This window comes from Capricornis sumatraensis, chromosome 15 (genome assembly GCF_032405125.1).
Source record: "Capricornis sumatraensis isolate serow.1 chromosome 15, serow.2, whole genome shotgun sequence".
Classification (NCBI taxonomy): domain Eukaryota; kingdom Metazoa; phylum Chordata; class Mammalia; order Artiodactyla; family Bovidae; genus Capricornis; species Capricornis sumatraensis.
The window spans coordinates 6,181,885-6,198,206 of NC_091083.1; the positions used below are offsets into that span (position 1 = coordinate 6,181,885).

A 16,322-nucleotide genomic window follows, 5' to 3' on the forward strand; every position below is an offset into this window, starting at 1 on the left:
GATGGGCTTCTGTGTCTCCGCCCTTGACTTTCCAGCCTCTGCTTCTCCCACCAAGGTGGCTGCTGACACCAGTGCTATTATTACAGGATGGTGGGGAGTTTTTCCACCTCCAATGGCATTTTAATAAACAGTAGCTACTGTTCCCCCAGCTTGAGGCAAAACCTTGACACGTGCTGAGCCATGGTCAGTTTCCTCCGAATTACTTACGTTCATTTACAAAATGGAGTGGCCCTGTTTCAGAGTCTGTGACACTGGCCGGATGACACATAGATACAGCACACACTTTGAGCTGGCATTCAATTTTGGTGAAAGAGGCACACACATCACAGCAGGGAGCAGGGGTCATGAGCTGGACCCCCTAGGACCTCAGGGATCAAGGTATCTCCTTAAGATCCTTGTTCAGGGAACTTGGGAAGTATGTGAAGTTCTGGACTGTCAGACACTTTCTGGGTTTCCAAACTGCATGTAGCAGAAAGCTATTCACCATATTTAACTTTTTTGCAGGAAAATCTCCCATCTGTGATGCTGGATACCCGTCTAGGTGTGTAGGAACTTACACATTATGCCATGAAGTTTGAAGAGTCATGCATTTCCCTGCTTGCCTTTCCCATGCATCCACAAAATGGATGGTAAATACACACTGAGAGTCTGACAAATGGCTCATGACCTGTACAAAGAGGCAAACCTTGAGTTACATGAAGAAGTGAAGCAATCTCTGATCAGCAGGCTGTCCTCCCACCTTGGAGTCAGTATATCCAATTAACCCCCCACAGTTGCTGCTCCAGACTCTGCAGATGCATCCTGTATTCAAGAGCAGATTACCCCGCCCTGTCCTCTGTCGCCAGCTGCAGGCATGTTGTGGGGTGGGGGTGGGGGTGGACCTCTGGGGATTAGTTCACTGCTGAAGAACATGGTTCAACAATGTCAGGGCCTCCGAGAGCGCTGGGGCAGACAAGGCCAGGTTAGATTCATTTCACTTTTAATTTGGTAATGGGAAAACCCACTTATAATGACCAAATACAATTTACTTTGAACCATAATAACATTCACGGGGAGATGAGTTCATTCATATGCAAAAGACGCCTCAAGTCTCCATCAGAAGGGACAGATGTCAGAGCGATTGCTCTGAGTCACCTCTTTGTGTGTTTTATGAGCCTTAATGAACAGCCTACAGGAGACCATATGTAAAGGAAAAAGGTCTACAGGCAGCACTCTCCGTTATTCTATTAGGCGATTAAGCACTTCTTTCTTTCTCTCTCTCCCTCCCAGCCCTTCCCCTTCTCAGATTGTTGGTGCAGCCTATCAGATTTCACCAGCCTAGTCATTTCATTACCCATAAGGCCCCTAAAGTGTTTCTGAAAAGTGTTCCGCTGGGACCCTTAGGAGATCAGGAGCTGCTGTTTTGTTCCTGGAGCCTTGGTTGAATCTGGGTATGCCAGTACCACAGAGAACGGTGAGTCACTAAACTTGATTCCGTAAGGCTGAGCACACCGGTTCAACTGTTCTTTCCTTCCAGGGAAAGCAAAGTGATAGCTGAGCAATGAAAAGTCATTGCACTGGTGACTCCAGAAGGAGGGTCTGGGGAACCATGCCTCTGTTTTCCTTGCGTCCTCTATCTTCACTCAGAACTCCTGACTTCACTGTCTGTCTGGAATGACGTGGGCCCAGCATGGCTCACTTTGCTGCTCTGTGCAGTGGAGATGAAGTGGGCAACGTGGAAGGGTTGGTTGGCAAGGAGTCATCACAGCTATCCATCTACAGTGGTGATGGTTCTTGCTTTCATGCTGCTAAATTTTCTGTTCTCTCTTAGCATCTGGCTTTCATAGGAGGCCTGAGAATTTCATTTCCATTTTGGATACCAGAGAAAGAATTGGGGTGGCAGGATTGGGGTCCTTAGGCCAGCTCAGTCATGACCTAGAGCTTTGCATGACCTTGAGGAAGTCACACAACTACTCTGGCCTTCTGTGACCCAGATCTCTAAAGTGAGGACAGTTGTAATTATGAGACTGCACAGAGTGACTGTGAGGGCTGAGTCAGATAGAACTTGTTGCCATATTTTGAAAATATGTGAAAGTTTATATCGATAGGATGCTCCTGTGCCTGGGACAAGAGATGTGGTGACATGTTTTCCAACCAGAAACATTCCTGAGTATAAGGTCTGATACTGAGGATGTGCCAAGTGATAACTCCTTTACATTTATCAACCTTTTTCCAGCCACAGGCCAAGCTGGAAGCAGGTACTGAGATGCCCTATTCGCAGATGAAGGAACTGAGGCTCAGACGAGATCACACAGCTGGACAGTGCTCGAATCTTGGGGATCTGACTCTAGAACCTGTATTCTTCAATGTCTTCTGTAATGGGTGAGACAATCTGAACTCTCTTCTGCAAATTTAAATAAGACCATTACTCAAGGCTGAGGGAGTGCATTTGAGAGACTCCAGGGATCCCTACTCTTAACGCATTACCTATAGATCACAGTCTGGTGACTCTAAGAAGCCTGTCAAAGGAGTCCAGCCTACCAAGAACAGACAGAATCAAGTGCGCTCCTGTGCACCAAATCCATCTGTGAGGCAGCACCCATTCCTTGTCAGCAGGGTGAGGGCTGCCCGTGGTGTGAGTATCTGGGCCCTGAGGGCTTACATTCATTCTCCAAAGCCTTATGTGCCTCATCTTTTTTTTTTTTTTTCCCTGTAGAAACAGAAACATCCTGGAATCGATAGACTTTGGAGTCAAATGGACCTAACTTTGGATCTTGGCCTCAGCTGTTTGTCTCACATCCTTGGACGTCTAGAAATATTAAGTCCCTTTGAGTCTCAGTCCTTCACTGTAAAAAGGGAAATGATCTTGAATTCTTCAGGAGTTGTCATGAGGACAAAATCAGGTCATGTTTGCAAAAGGCTTAGCATAGCACCTGCCACACGGTAAACCCCAGCATCACATCACAGCAGTCATCCATCTAATAGAAGCTGTACACACAGACTGATGTATGTAGAGGATACATATTAATAATTATGCTACTGTAAGTACTAACTTATTTAACCTCACTCTGCAGCATAAGGTGTCTTTATGCCTATTTCACAGATAAAGAAGTAAAGGTGCAGTTTAGCAGTTTGCTCAGTTATAAGCGGTGACATCAAGACTCAAGCCAGGGAGTGTATCTTCCTGACCTACAGCCCTGACTACCGGAAAGCACTTGAGAAACGACAGTGAGGGGGAGGGTTCCCAGCTGGAGGTGCTTCTGCTCCCATGTGACACTGGGCTATTTCTAGAGATGTTTTGGTTGTTGTAAGTGAGGGAGGGGTGCTATTGGCCTGTAGTGAGCAGACAACAAGAATGCTGCTAAATATCCTACAGTGCAGGAGGCACCCCCACAACAAATAGTTACCAGACCCCAAACGTCGACAGTGTCCAGGCTGAGAAATCCTGCTATAGAGTAGAACAGGGTGACACAACCCAACCCTCCACTGCTGCAGGTGTCGGAGGAGATTGTAAGAAGCCAGGTTAAGGCTTGGCACCCACAAAAGCTATTCCTGGGCCACTGGGGCTGTAGCCAGTGTCTAGTGAGGGGCTGAGCCCAGAAAGCTGGGTCCCAGCTCTCCTATGAGCAGGCTGACCAGGCTGTTTACTGAGCCTCTCAAAGCCCTGGTGGGCTCATCTGTTCAAAGGGGGCAAGAATTTACAGGACACGATGCTCAACAAGGCAACACATGGATCTGACACCCAGCCAATGCCTAGTCAACTGGCAGATCAGGGATGATACTAGGGGCTTCTCAGCAGCTGGAGCCAGAACAAGGGATGGATGTCCCAGGCCAGCACCAGACACCTGAGCCAGCAGCCGCCTGGTCCCTGGAGAGTGTTGGAATAAGCACAGTCACATGCGTGGCCAGGAGCTCCAGCCAGCTTCCCTCCCTCTAATGCAGGCATGTCTGCAGGGCAGGGTGGAAAACAGTGTCTTTCCACACTTTTGTAGTTCTGTAAGTCCTGTATGGATTTGGTTTGACCTTATCTTCCTCTTAAGGATTCATCTGCTTAGCCCCAGCAGAAAAACCATTTAGAAGTAGAGAGACAGATGCCAGTATCTACATATTCATAACAACCTTAATTCTTGTCACTCTAATGGGAAAATTAGGTAGGTAGATAACATTGCAGGATTTTTTTTTTTTACTATAAGTTATGTGTAATTTTATTTTTTTCAATTTAAGCCAAAATGTAAAACTGATCTCTCTCTCTCTCTCTCTCTCTCTCTCTCTCTCTCTCTCTCTCTCTCATACACACACACACACACCCCCTCCTCATTTTTGCTCTATCTGGAAACCAAGTTTCACACTTTCTCTCATTATTGTGAACATTACCCACCGGTTTCTAGAATTTTCCATGAGGCAAAGTCAAATTATCTGAGTTGTGATCATCATTTCTTCTCTCAGCAGAAAATCCAAAAGTGTTTGGTAGATTTTCAAGAGTTTAGTTCTAAGGACACAAACACCTAACTATTTTTAGAATGATGTTATATTTTTAAGTAAACATTTTAATTGCTAACAGGCCCCTCACCTCCTACCCTCCCTCAAGACCTGCTCATGAATTTCTCATGGGTCCCCTATGAAACATGGAACAACAGCTTGGAGTTCTGATTATAGGGGATGAAAATGACTTGGTAGGAGTGTTATGTGGTTTTTTCCTGAGCCATAATAGTTTCTACATTGTTTCTGGGTTTGAGAAAACCAGATGTCAGGGCAGCTCTGCTCTGCCTTACGTTTGGGAGTCTGCAAGAAGAGGGCACGGTAAGGATGGGGCATTTATCCCCTCCCTGCTGCCTCCTCCCTCCCTGCCTTGATCCTTCACTCCATCTCCTCTCTATTCCTCCAGTGAACCTAAAGTTCTGGTGGCCACCAGGACCTCTCGTGGGTTTTACTGGCAAATGCAGCTGAACTCCTAAAATTACATATACCAATATAATGGGAAGAATGTTGAATTGGGAGAAACTCCAGGCCTGGATTCTTGTTCTTGTTTTGTCACGAGCAAATGAAACCTTAAGTGTGCCATCTGCCTTTCTGGACCTCAGTGTCCCTTTCTGTGAAGTGAATAGGCAGGGGATGTTGGTGGTTATATTAAATCTTAAATGCCCTAAGGGATTAGGCTAATGGGAAAAATGAGTGAAGTGTGCTAGGCAGAGCTTATCTTTTCTAATTGGGCTAGCTTTTATCTCCAGACAGTTCTGTTTCCAATGCTACGTGGAAACGTGGGCCCAGGGACAACAAATGGTTTCATCTCTCACAAGGGAAACCTGAGACTCAAAAGCTGAGCATTCTAAGTGAAATATCTTGGCTTTTCAGATGTTGAAAATGACTGCTGGATGACTAAACATGTTAATGGGCAAAATACAGCTCCATGACTGAAAGGTTAAAGCCTTGGAACACAATTTCCTCAACAACCATGACCTAAAACAGCTCTCAACACAAGCATTCAAATATACTGCACAGACAAATCATATTCAACCATGTATAGCCAAAACAATTCTGAGGAAAGAGAATACATACAACTGGAGGTATCATATTTCCTCATTGCAAACTATATTACAAAGTTAGAGTAATCAAAACAGGATGGTTTTGGCATAAAACACACTTAGATCAGTGGAACAGAATACACAACCCAGAAATAAACCCCACACATGTAGTCAATTATTGAAAAAGGAGCCAAGAATGTACAATGGGGAAAGGGTAGTCTCTTCAGTAAATGGTGCTGGGAAAACTGGACAGCCGTGTGTCAAAGAATGAAATTTGACCCCTATCTTAAATCAATCACACACAAATTCAACTCAGATGGATTAAAGGCTTGAAACCATAAGGTTTCTAGAAGAAAGCTCTTTGACATTGTTCTTTGCAATGACTTTTTTAGACTTGACACTAAAAGCAAAGGCAACAAAAGCAAAAATAAACAAGTAGGACTAAATTAGACTAAAAAACTCCTGCTGAGCAAAGAAAGGGGCTTCTCTGATAGCTCAGTTGGTAAAGAATCTGCCTGCAGTACAGGAGATCCTGGTTCAATGCCTGGGTTGGGAAGATTCCCTGGAGAAGGGAAAGGCTAACCACTCCAGTATTCTGGCCTGGAGAATTCCATGGATAGCTGGAATTCTCAGTTCCATTGGTTTAAGATAGGGGTCCAGTTTCTTTGTATTCTGCATTCTGTTATTCTGTTCCATTGGTTTAAGGTAGGAGTCCAGTTTCACTCTTTTACACACGGCTGTCCAGTTTTCCCAACACTATTTATTAAAGAGACTACCCTTTCCCCGTTGTACATTCTTGGCTCTTTCTTCAATAACTGACTACATGTATGTGAGGTTTATTTTTGGATTGTGTATTCTGTTCCACTGATCTAAGTGTGTTTTATGCAAAAACCATCCTGTTTTGATTACTATAACTTTGTAATGTAGTTTGCAATGAGGAAATGTGATACCTTCAGTTGTACAGTAAAAAAAAAAAAAACACCAACAAAATGAAAAAGTAACCTACAGAAAAGGGGAAAATATTTTCAGATCACATATTTGATACAGAGTCAATATCAAGTATGCTGGAAACTCATAGCAAGGAATTCAATAGCAAAAATACCATATTACCATATATCATAATTTTAAAATGGGTAAAGGACCTGGATACCAACAGGTATACAAAAAAGGGCTCAACATCACTAATCATCAGGGAAATGCAAATTAAGAGCACAATGAGATACTACCTCAACCTGTTAGGATAGCTATTATTAAAGAGGTGTGTGTGCTAAGTTGTTTCAGTCGTGACCAACTCTTTGTGACCCTATGGACTGTAGCCCACCAGGCTCCTCTGCCCAAGGGATTCTCCAGGCAAGAATACTGGAGTGGGTTGCCATTTCTTTCTACAGGGAATCTTCCTGACCCAGGGATCGAACCTGCCTCTCTTTATGTCACCTGCACTGGCAGGAGAGTTCTTTGCCACTAGTGCCACTGATGAGGATGTGGAGAAAGGAGAACCCTTGTGTGCTGTTGGTGGGCACGTGTACTGGCACAGTCACAATGGAAAACAGTGAGGAAGTGTACAAGAAATGGAAAGTAGAACTACTACACGATATAGCAATCCTGCTTCCAGGTATATATCCAGAGGAAACAAAATCATTATCCGGAAAAGATATCGGTACTCCCATGAGCATTGCCACGTTATTAGCATAGGCAAGATGTGGAAACAATCTATGTGTCCATCAACAAATGAATGGATCAAGAAAATGTGACTCAGAGAAATGTATATATAAAGGAATATTTTTCAGCCTTGCAAGAGAAGGAAATCTTGAACCTTGTCATCCGTAATAACAGGGAAGAAACTGAAGGGCATTATGCTAAGTGAAATAAGCCATACAGAGAACGGCAACTACTGCAAATGCTATCATTTATATGTGAATTTTAGAAAGTAAAGGAAGAAGTCAAACTCGTGGAAACAGAGAACAGAAGAGTAGTTGCCAGGGTCTAGGAAGTGGAGAAAAGGAAGCTGGTTAAAGGATACAAACTTTCAGCTCTAAGGTCTGAGGATGGATTGTATCACGTGGTGATTGTAGTTGACAGTACTATATTGTAGAATTGAAATCTGCTAAAAGAGGAGAACCTAAATTTCTCATACATAAGCAAAAAGGTAAATATGTGAGGTGATGAATGTCAACTCAGCAAGGGAAATCCCTTCACAGGGTATATGTAGATCAGATCATCATCTTGTACACTTCAAATATCTTAAAATTTTGTCAGGTATAAACTTGGTAAAGCTGAAAGAAATCACATTATTTATTCCTAAAGTAAGCACTGATGTTCACAAACTGGAGACTGTAACTAGATTCAGCTACAGAATGTGTTAATTTGCTTAGTTCATTCTATAGCTGTGATGCTCTGCAACCTTGGGTTGGGTGATGTGCACAGGAAATTACATAAATGATCTCCTGCATCATGACGCATGCATATGGCTTCCTAGAGCTTTTGTCTGTCAGTTAGACAGACCTCTTTCCAACCATATCCCTGGGGAGAACATAGGAAAAGGCAGTCACGATACCTTCATCATGGGAGTTCAAATAGATAACACAGTGAGATGGAGGGCACTCTCAATATTTACATTTTAATTGGCAGTATATATTTCAGGTCTTTATTTCCTTAGGATTTATTTTTATATATTGGGAACTAAAGTGATAGTTATTTTGCTTTTTCTAGAGTATGGCTTAAGTCACTCTCAATATGTCTCTAAAAGACTTCAATATCTTGGATTATGTTTATGAGAAATAATAAACAAAGGGAAAATATTGGGCATTGATAATCAATCAGACGATGCAGGCAGCCCTGCCCTCCAAGATTTGCTGTGCGGCTCACCAAGCTGTTGAAGAGACAGTATTGGGTTGCAAACGTCCACGATCATGCTTCTAGAAGCCAAGTCTCCCTCAACTGGTCTGAGACCTCTGTAATCTAGAGCTCACAGCCAAATGGCCCATCTTCACTTAGCTGTAGCAGGGAGGTAGCAAAAACATTTCTAAGTCAACTGGGAAAATAAACTGCTGGCACACATTCCAAGGTATTTTGCAAAGCCAGTAACTCCTCCAACAGTGGTTCCCAAACTTTGGGATATCATGGCCCAGCTACATTTTAAAGCAAATTTACAACAGTTAACATTAAGAAAAAAATATTAAAAGAGAAATTACAATAAGACAAAACAAAATAAAAAGCACACCAAGGAAGGCCTAGCAACCAGATTCCATCTATCCTAAAGTTGCACACACACACACACACACACACACACACACACGACATGTCAGAACTAACCTAGTAGAAAGAACATACTCTCAAAATACCAACAATCCCTTGAATTGAATACGATTAACTTTATTAAAAACTTACCACATTATCCTGACTTTTTTCCCCTTGTTGGCTGTTCTGGGTACCCTTTACCAGAGTGGAGGAGCTACTGTATTACTCGCTCTGGCAGTCTATAACTCTATACTCCGTAACACAAGACACAGTGCCGTACCAGCACAGAACATTTATCACTAGTATAGCAGAATATCTTTTGAAAAAAAATTTTCTTTTGCCTTTTAACCCAGATAGCCTGTAGGAACTCCACAGAGGACTTGATTTTAATGAATAAATGTGTCTTGCCCTAAATTCTCTGCTCTAGGGGCTTGAGGATGGAAACCAGGCAGAATTTTGATACGGATTCTCACTTAGAGACTAATCAGCGCTCCAGAATCCAAATAAGAGGGTGGTGGAGTGCACCTTATGGAGGTCCCGCATGCTGGAGGGAGGGAGGCAGTGAACGTTACCTTTGGAACGCACACTGTGGGCTCAGACAGGCGCGGGTACGTGTAGGAGCTGTAGGAGTGTCCTTGGGGGTGGGTTTTAAATGCACTTTCTCCGAAGGGCATCATGGGCTCCTGGAGCCCAGAGCCTGACCGGGACCTCTGCCGCATGGCGGGCTGAGGGCTCGTCTGACACAGGTACGATGACTTGGGCCTCCTGTCATAGTCATCCAGGCTCGGTCCCCATTCACTTTCGCTGTACGCCAGGCTCTCCTTTGAGCACCCACTGGTCCCTGCAGTTCTAGAAGGCATGAACTGGAATGGATAATCCAGAGGGGAGCTGCCCGAGGCTCTCTGGAAGCCCCACTTGAGGTCACTGTACTCGCTGGGTTTGCTCAGTGAGTCCAAGTGTGCGTGATAATCTGCAGGAAACCGGGCTCTGTCGGACTGCAAAGGCTGCATCTCAGGATAATAGGCCTCCCCGTGTTGCATCTTCAATACGTGCCCATTTTGCCTGGCAGAGTGGCTGCCTTTATAAAACGGCTCCAGATCATCTCCATAGAGACTCTTTTCTCTGTACTTTTCAGATGCATAGTCAGCAGTGGTGTCAGATTCGCTGGAGTACTGCGAGAAGGTGAGAAAGCCGTTTTCTTCTCGATGGCCTGGACCACGGCTGGAGGCGCCCTGGTCTGGGGTGGGTGGGCTTTCCTTCCTCAGGGAGTTGGAGCGGGTCACGGAGATGTTGTCAAAATCCTCCAGCAGGCCGTTGATGGAGGTCTCCTTGCAGGGTTTGTTTCCTCTAACGATTGTCTGGGAATAATAAAGGGAACACTGTTTAAAGAAAACATTTCACACTTTCAAACTGATGGAAGAATCCTATCCTGATTCCGTCCAGTTTAAACCACAGAGGGAAATAGGCCCCAGGGGCATTTCATTAAAAAACGATAGAGAAAAAAGCCTGTTGGTTGTTTGATTTCTTGACTAGTGAAATAAATCAAATATTAAACAGTAGTCTCAAACTGCAAATTCTTCCTTACCTGTCTCAATAGAGATATCAAATATCAAAAAGCCATTTAGAAGGCTATAGGGTATCACTCTTTTATGTGCCAGTTCATTGCTTCTTCACTAAACTCTAGCTATCTAACAATAAGCTGATGATTATAATTTTAAGGTCATAACTCTTTGCGTATAAAACTATACTTACTATCTTTTTACATTCATTATCCAGATTACTTCCAAAATTAAAACAATTGTTACTTAAACAGTAACATACTTAGAAAGAGGTGCACGTTTTTTTTAACCTTTTTATGAAAGACACATAATAATTGAAGCGATCAGATTTCATAGAATAGGAAACTTTCTAAGCTGTAAATAGGGAATTGCATGAAGATTACTTGTATGATTTAATTTGTGATCAAACGTGATATAACTGTAATGGTTTCTTGACTGTAGGTGTATCATCAGTATCATCATTGCCAAACTTTGCATGGCTTGGTAATGATGTGGTTGTACCTGAACCTTAGTGACAAACTGCCAAGCCCGAATGTTCCCTTTAATGAACCTAAATAACACCAGGATGAATAGCAGGAGTGGAAAGAAACCAGAAACTACTTACAAAGCTACTCAGCTGCACCTTGATAATGACAAGGTTTTCAGTAAAATATGACAAGGGTGGCTAAAAGGACAAAGTGTGACTTCAGACTTCCAGGAATGCGAGAGAAAAAGACCGTGGTGGAAGTAGCAAGGAGTTCAAAGCCATCTCAGTTAGTACAAGAGATTTCAAACTGGAAGAAAAAGTCGAAGTCCTCCTAGACCTGTGTTTATAGATCAGTGCTTCTCCAACTACCACAGTGAAAGACAAGTTGTTTTTTTTTTTCCACCTCAGTCAGTCCTGGACTTAAGCCTTGGTCTTCACCCTTTCTTTTAAATAAATGTTTAAGTCTGGAATACTTTCAGATTAACAGAGAAGCTGCACAAAGAGGTCTCATATATGTCTCATTAGTCCCAAAGTTTTTTATTAATCACATTTTTTAATTTAAACTTTCTATTTTATATTGGAGTATAGTTGATTAACAATGTTGTGATGGTTTCAGGTGCATAGCAAAGTGACCCAGCCATGCGTACAGATGTATCCATTCTCCACTGAAACTTCAGGGAAGTTGCTAGTGCCGTTGTTAACATCTTGCAATACTATTAACGTAAACTGTTTACCACAGTTTATGTAGATTTCATTAGATTTTTTTCTTAGTGTTTCAGAGTCCTATCCAGTCTACCTCACTAACTTTATTTGTCATGTCTCCTTAGACATGAGATAATTCTCAGACTTTCCTTGATGACCTTGACAATTTTAACGAGTACTTGTCAGTTATTGTGCAGAACGTCCCTCAGCTGGGTGTATCTGGTATTTTTCTCATGTTTAAACTGAGGTTATTGGTTTACGGAAGGAAGATCACAGAATAATATACCAATTTCATTACCTCATATCCAGGATACACACCATCAGCAGGGCTATCGCTGATGATATTGACCTTGATCACCTGGCCATGGTAATAGTTGCCAAGTTTTCACACTATAAAGTTTTGCTTCCTTCCTTCTCCCCTCTCACTGCACTCTTTGGAAGCAAGTCACTAAGTGCAGCCCATACTCAAGCGGTGTCCAGTCAAGATCTACCTTCCTGGTGGGGTGTATCTACATAAAGTACTTGGAATTCTTTTGCATAGGACAATTGCCCACTTTCCCTATTTATTTATTTTTCATTTTATATCATTTATGTGAATCAGTAGGGATAGAATCATGACTTTGATAGAAAGTGAAGAGGAAGTAAAGAGTTTTTTGATGAGGGTGAAAGAGGAGAGTGTAAAAGCTGGCTTCAAACTCAACATTTAAAAAACTAAGATATAGCATCTGGTTCCATCACTTCATGGTAAATACATGGGGAAAAAGTGGGAACAGTGACAGAGTTTATTTTCTTTGGCTCCAGAATCACGGTGGACAGTGACTGCAGCCATGAAATTAAAAGATGCTTGCTCCTTGGAAGGAAAGCTATGGCAAACCTAGACAGTGTATTAAAAAGCAGAGGCATCACTTTGCCAACAATGGTCTGTAGATAGTCAGAGCTATGGTTTTTTTAGTAGTCCTATACCAGATGTGAGAATTGGGCCATAAGAAAGGCTGAGCACCAAAGAATTGATGCTTTTGAACTGTGGAGCTGCAGAAGACTCTTTAAGAGTCCCTTGGACTGCAAGGAGATCCAACCAGTCCATCCTAAAGTAAGTCAACCTTGAATACTCATTGGAAAGGCTGTTGTTGAAGATGAAGCTCCAATACTTTGGCCACCTGATGCGAAGAGCCAACTCATTGAATAATACCCTGATGCTGGGAAAGACTGAAGGCAAAAGGAGAAGGGGGCAGCAGAGGATGAGATCATTAAATAGCATCACTGACTCAATGGACATGAATTTGAGCAAACTCTGAGACAGTGAAGGACAGAGAAGCCTGGCATGATGCAGTCCGTGGGGTCTCAAAGAGCTGGACACAACTTAGCAACTGAATAATACTTTGGGTTATAATTCGATACAGGCATACTTCATTTTTATTGTGCTTTGCAGATTGATTTCCTTCTTTTTTTTTTTTTAAACAAATTGAAGGTTTATGGCAACCCTGCCTCAAGCAAGTCTACTGGCACCATTTTTCCAACAGCATTTTCTCACTTCTTGCCTTTGTGTTACATTCTGGTAATTCTCGAAATATTTCAAACTCTCCACCAGCAGAGAAGATTATAATTCACTGATAGCTCAGATGATCATTAGCATTTTTCAGCCATAAAGTATTTTAAAATTAAAATACTTTTAGACATAATTGTTTTTAGATATAATGCTATTGTACACTCAATAGGCTACAGTATAGCGTAAACATCATTTTTATATGCACTGGGAAATCAACAAATGCGTAGGTCTTGACTTACTGCAGTATTTGCTTTATTGTCGTGGTCTGGAGTTGAACTTGCAATATCTCTGAAGTTTACCTGTACTTTGTTTTTTTGTTGCTCAAACTGTTTCAGCTTTGATTATTAAGAGTTCTTTGAGACTGGCTGCTGTGCCCCTATGACAAGGCCCAATTCTTTTATTTTTTGATCACTTGCTTACTTTCCGGCACTCTGACAGTGCCAGAAAGTACCTGAAACACCCTGAGCTTAGCTTGTATTTTCTCTGCCCCTGCCCTAAAATCAGCCAGGTCTCCATGGTGCCCTGGCCCCTTTTAGTGGAGGGTGCTATTAGAAGCCAGTGTCTGGCTGCTGGGTGTGCACACTGCTACCGGGCTGTCACTGCCTCCAAGCCCCTTCAGTGATGAGAGCCATGAAACTGTCACATGTAAAGTGACCCATGTACACACACATGTCTATAATTCTACCCGTTCATCTCCATCTGTAGTAAACTTAACACGAATTCAGATGGATGTCTCTGAATCTAATCTAGTACCATGTGGTTCATTCTAGTTTCCCCCCTTATTATTTACTTCTCTGATGCCCCTGGAAGTGTAGACGGTGATGGAGGGTGTGAGGGATTAAAAAGCAGATTTAACACACATTGATACTCTCATTAAACAGACTGCCTTTGGGTGGACACAAATGTGCAAATAGAAAATGAATTTAGAATGTTTAAATACAACTCATCAGTGAAGGTACGTTAAAAGGTGAAGGTTATTATTTTCTCCCATTCTGAAGGCTGTCTTTTCACCTTGCTTATAGTTTCCTTCATTATGCAAAAGCTTTTAAGTTTAATTATGTCCCATCTGTTGATTTTTGCTTTTATTTCCATTACTCTGGGAGGTGGGTCATAGAGGATCCTGCTGTGGTTTATGTCAGAGTGTTCTGCCTATGTTTTCCTCTAGGAGTTTTATAGTTTCTGGTCTTACGTTTAGATCTGTAATCCATTTTGAGTTTGTTTTTGTGTATGGTGTTAGAAAGTGTTCTAGCTTTATTCTTTTACAAGTGGTAGGCCAGTTTTCCCAGCACCACTTGTTAAAGAGATTGTCTTTTCTCCATTGTCTATTTTTGCCTCCTTTGTCAAAGATAAGGTGTCCATAGGTGCATGGATTTATCTCTGGGCTTTCTATTTGTCCAGTCCAGGTTTGATGCATGAGACAGGGTGCTCAGGGCTGGTGCACTGGGATGACCCTGAGGTATGGGATGGGGAGGGAGGTGGGAGGGGGGTTCAGGATGGGGACACATGTGCACCCATGGCTGATCCATGTCAATGTATGGCGAAAACCACTACAATACTGTAAAGTAATTAGCCTCCAATTAAAATAAATAAATAAATTTAAAAAGATATATACCTAGAAAGGCAATAGTGGCAATAAAATGGACTACAGCTGCCAAAAAAAAAAGGTGAAGGTTATAGAGTAAAGGAAAGATCAGAGGAAAACAAATGAAAAATCTTGGAAAGTTTTCAGGCAGAGGAGAATTTGTAAGCTAGGTCCAAGAGAGAACAGCATGTGTAAACTGTCACTTACTGAGTGACTGAGTGACTTACTGAGTGACTGTCACTTACTGAGATGTGTTACAGTGCCACATATATAAGGCCATCAGGATGCAGTGTGATCGCAGAAGAGACACTCCCTGCTCAAACTTGCATCACAATCACTTGCCTCTGGAATTTATACACAGAAAACCTGTTGGTTCATCTTCAGCAAATTAATAAGTGACTATATTGAGGGCTAGAGTTGGAAATTCCCTACCAGGACACAGATATTTAGAAGAATATTTTCTTGTTCTTATTCTTCTTAAGAAAAGAAGAAGAATAAGAGGAAGGGGAAGGGGAAGGAGAAGAAGAAGAAGAGGAAGGGGAAGAAGAAGGAGAAGGAGAAGAAGAACAAGGAGAAGGAGAAGGAGAAGGAGGAGGAGGAGGAGGAGGAGGAGGAGGAGAAGAGCCTTCTCTATGATGTGACTCCTTTAAGATCAGAACATTACTGAACACTTCCTTTGAAATTGCTGGGTCCTCAAATCTCACTATTTCCCCACCAATACCCTTACAAGCTAATTAATGATTTGAGTGGGCAGACTTGAAATTAACTCCAGTTCTGGAGAATACTGAAAGAAAAGAATGTAATTGACAAAAAGAAGCATCTATCTTATCCATCCATCCAGCCATCCATCCACCTATCCACCCATTCTTCCACCTATCTGGAGAGTGATATCTATAGATAGGTATAACAGATATCTGTAATATCTAAATCTATACTATCTATAAGGATTTTTTTTAAAGTGATTACTGAGCAACTGAACTGAACTGAAAGCAATAACATAATTTGGGATAGATTTTTCTCTCATTAGTTGTGCTATAAAAATCTTACATTTGAAAAAGTAAAAACCAAACCATGACAAACAACTATTCCACAGATTTTTATTGCTCAGTATGTGTAGATTCGATTTCTGTGGGAATTAGAGGGTCGCCGTTTCAGCATACAGATTAATCTATGGCCTTAGGATTGGGAAGTCCACTGTTTCTGTGCATTCGTCATTGAATGGCCAAAGTATGTTCAGTTTACGTGCAAAATTATAGCGTGAATCCAATAAACAGAATTCTATGCATTTGTTAATATGGAAGAAGAAATATTAATATTGCTATGAGCTAAATGCTAATTAAAAGAAAAAAAAAGACTATTCACTGAGTAGACCATTCAGGTATGACCTAAGTCAAATCACTTATGATTATACAGTAGAAGGGAGAAATAGATTTAAGGGACTAGATCTGATAGACAGAGTGCCTGAGGACCTGCGGACAGAGGTTCATGACATTGTCCAGGACACAGGGATCAAGACTATCCCTGAGAAAAAGAAATGCAAAAAAGCAAACTGGCTGTCTGAGGAGGCCTTACAACAACTGTGAAAAGAAGAGAAGTGAAAAGCAAAGGCGAAAAGGAAAGATATACCCATTTGAATGCAGAGTTCCAAAGAATAGAGATAAGAAAGCCTTCCTCAGCGATCAATGCAAAGTAAAAGAGGAAAACAATAGGATAGGAAAGACTAGAGATC

General features: G+C 42.0%; 1 protein-coding gene across 1 annotated transcript in view; it reads right to left on the reverse strand.

Moving 5' to 3' along the window:
• The window catches only part of PAK5 (p21 (RAC1) activated kinase 5), a 112,920-nt gene that overhangs the window by 32,380 nt on the left and 64,218 nt on the right, over positions 1 to 16,322 (reverse strand). Inside the window, exon 2 of the mRNA XM_068987592.1 lies at positions 9,311 to 10,096. Within this exon, the coding sequence (XP_068843693.1) occupies positions 9,311 to 10,096 (786 nt within the window). The remainder of the gene's footprint in view (positions 1 to 9,310; positions 10,097 to 16,322) is intronic.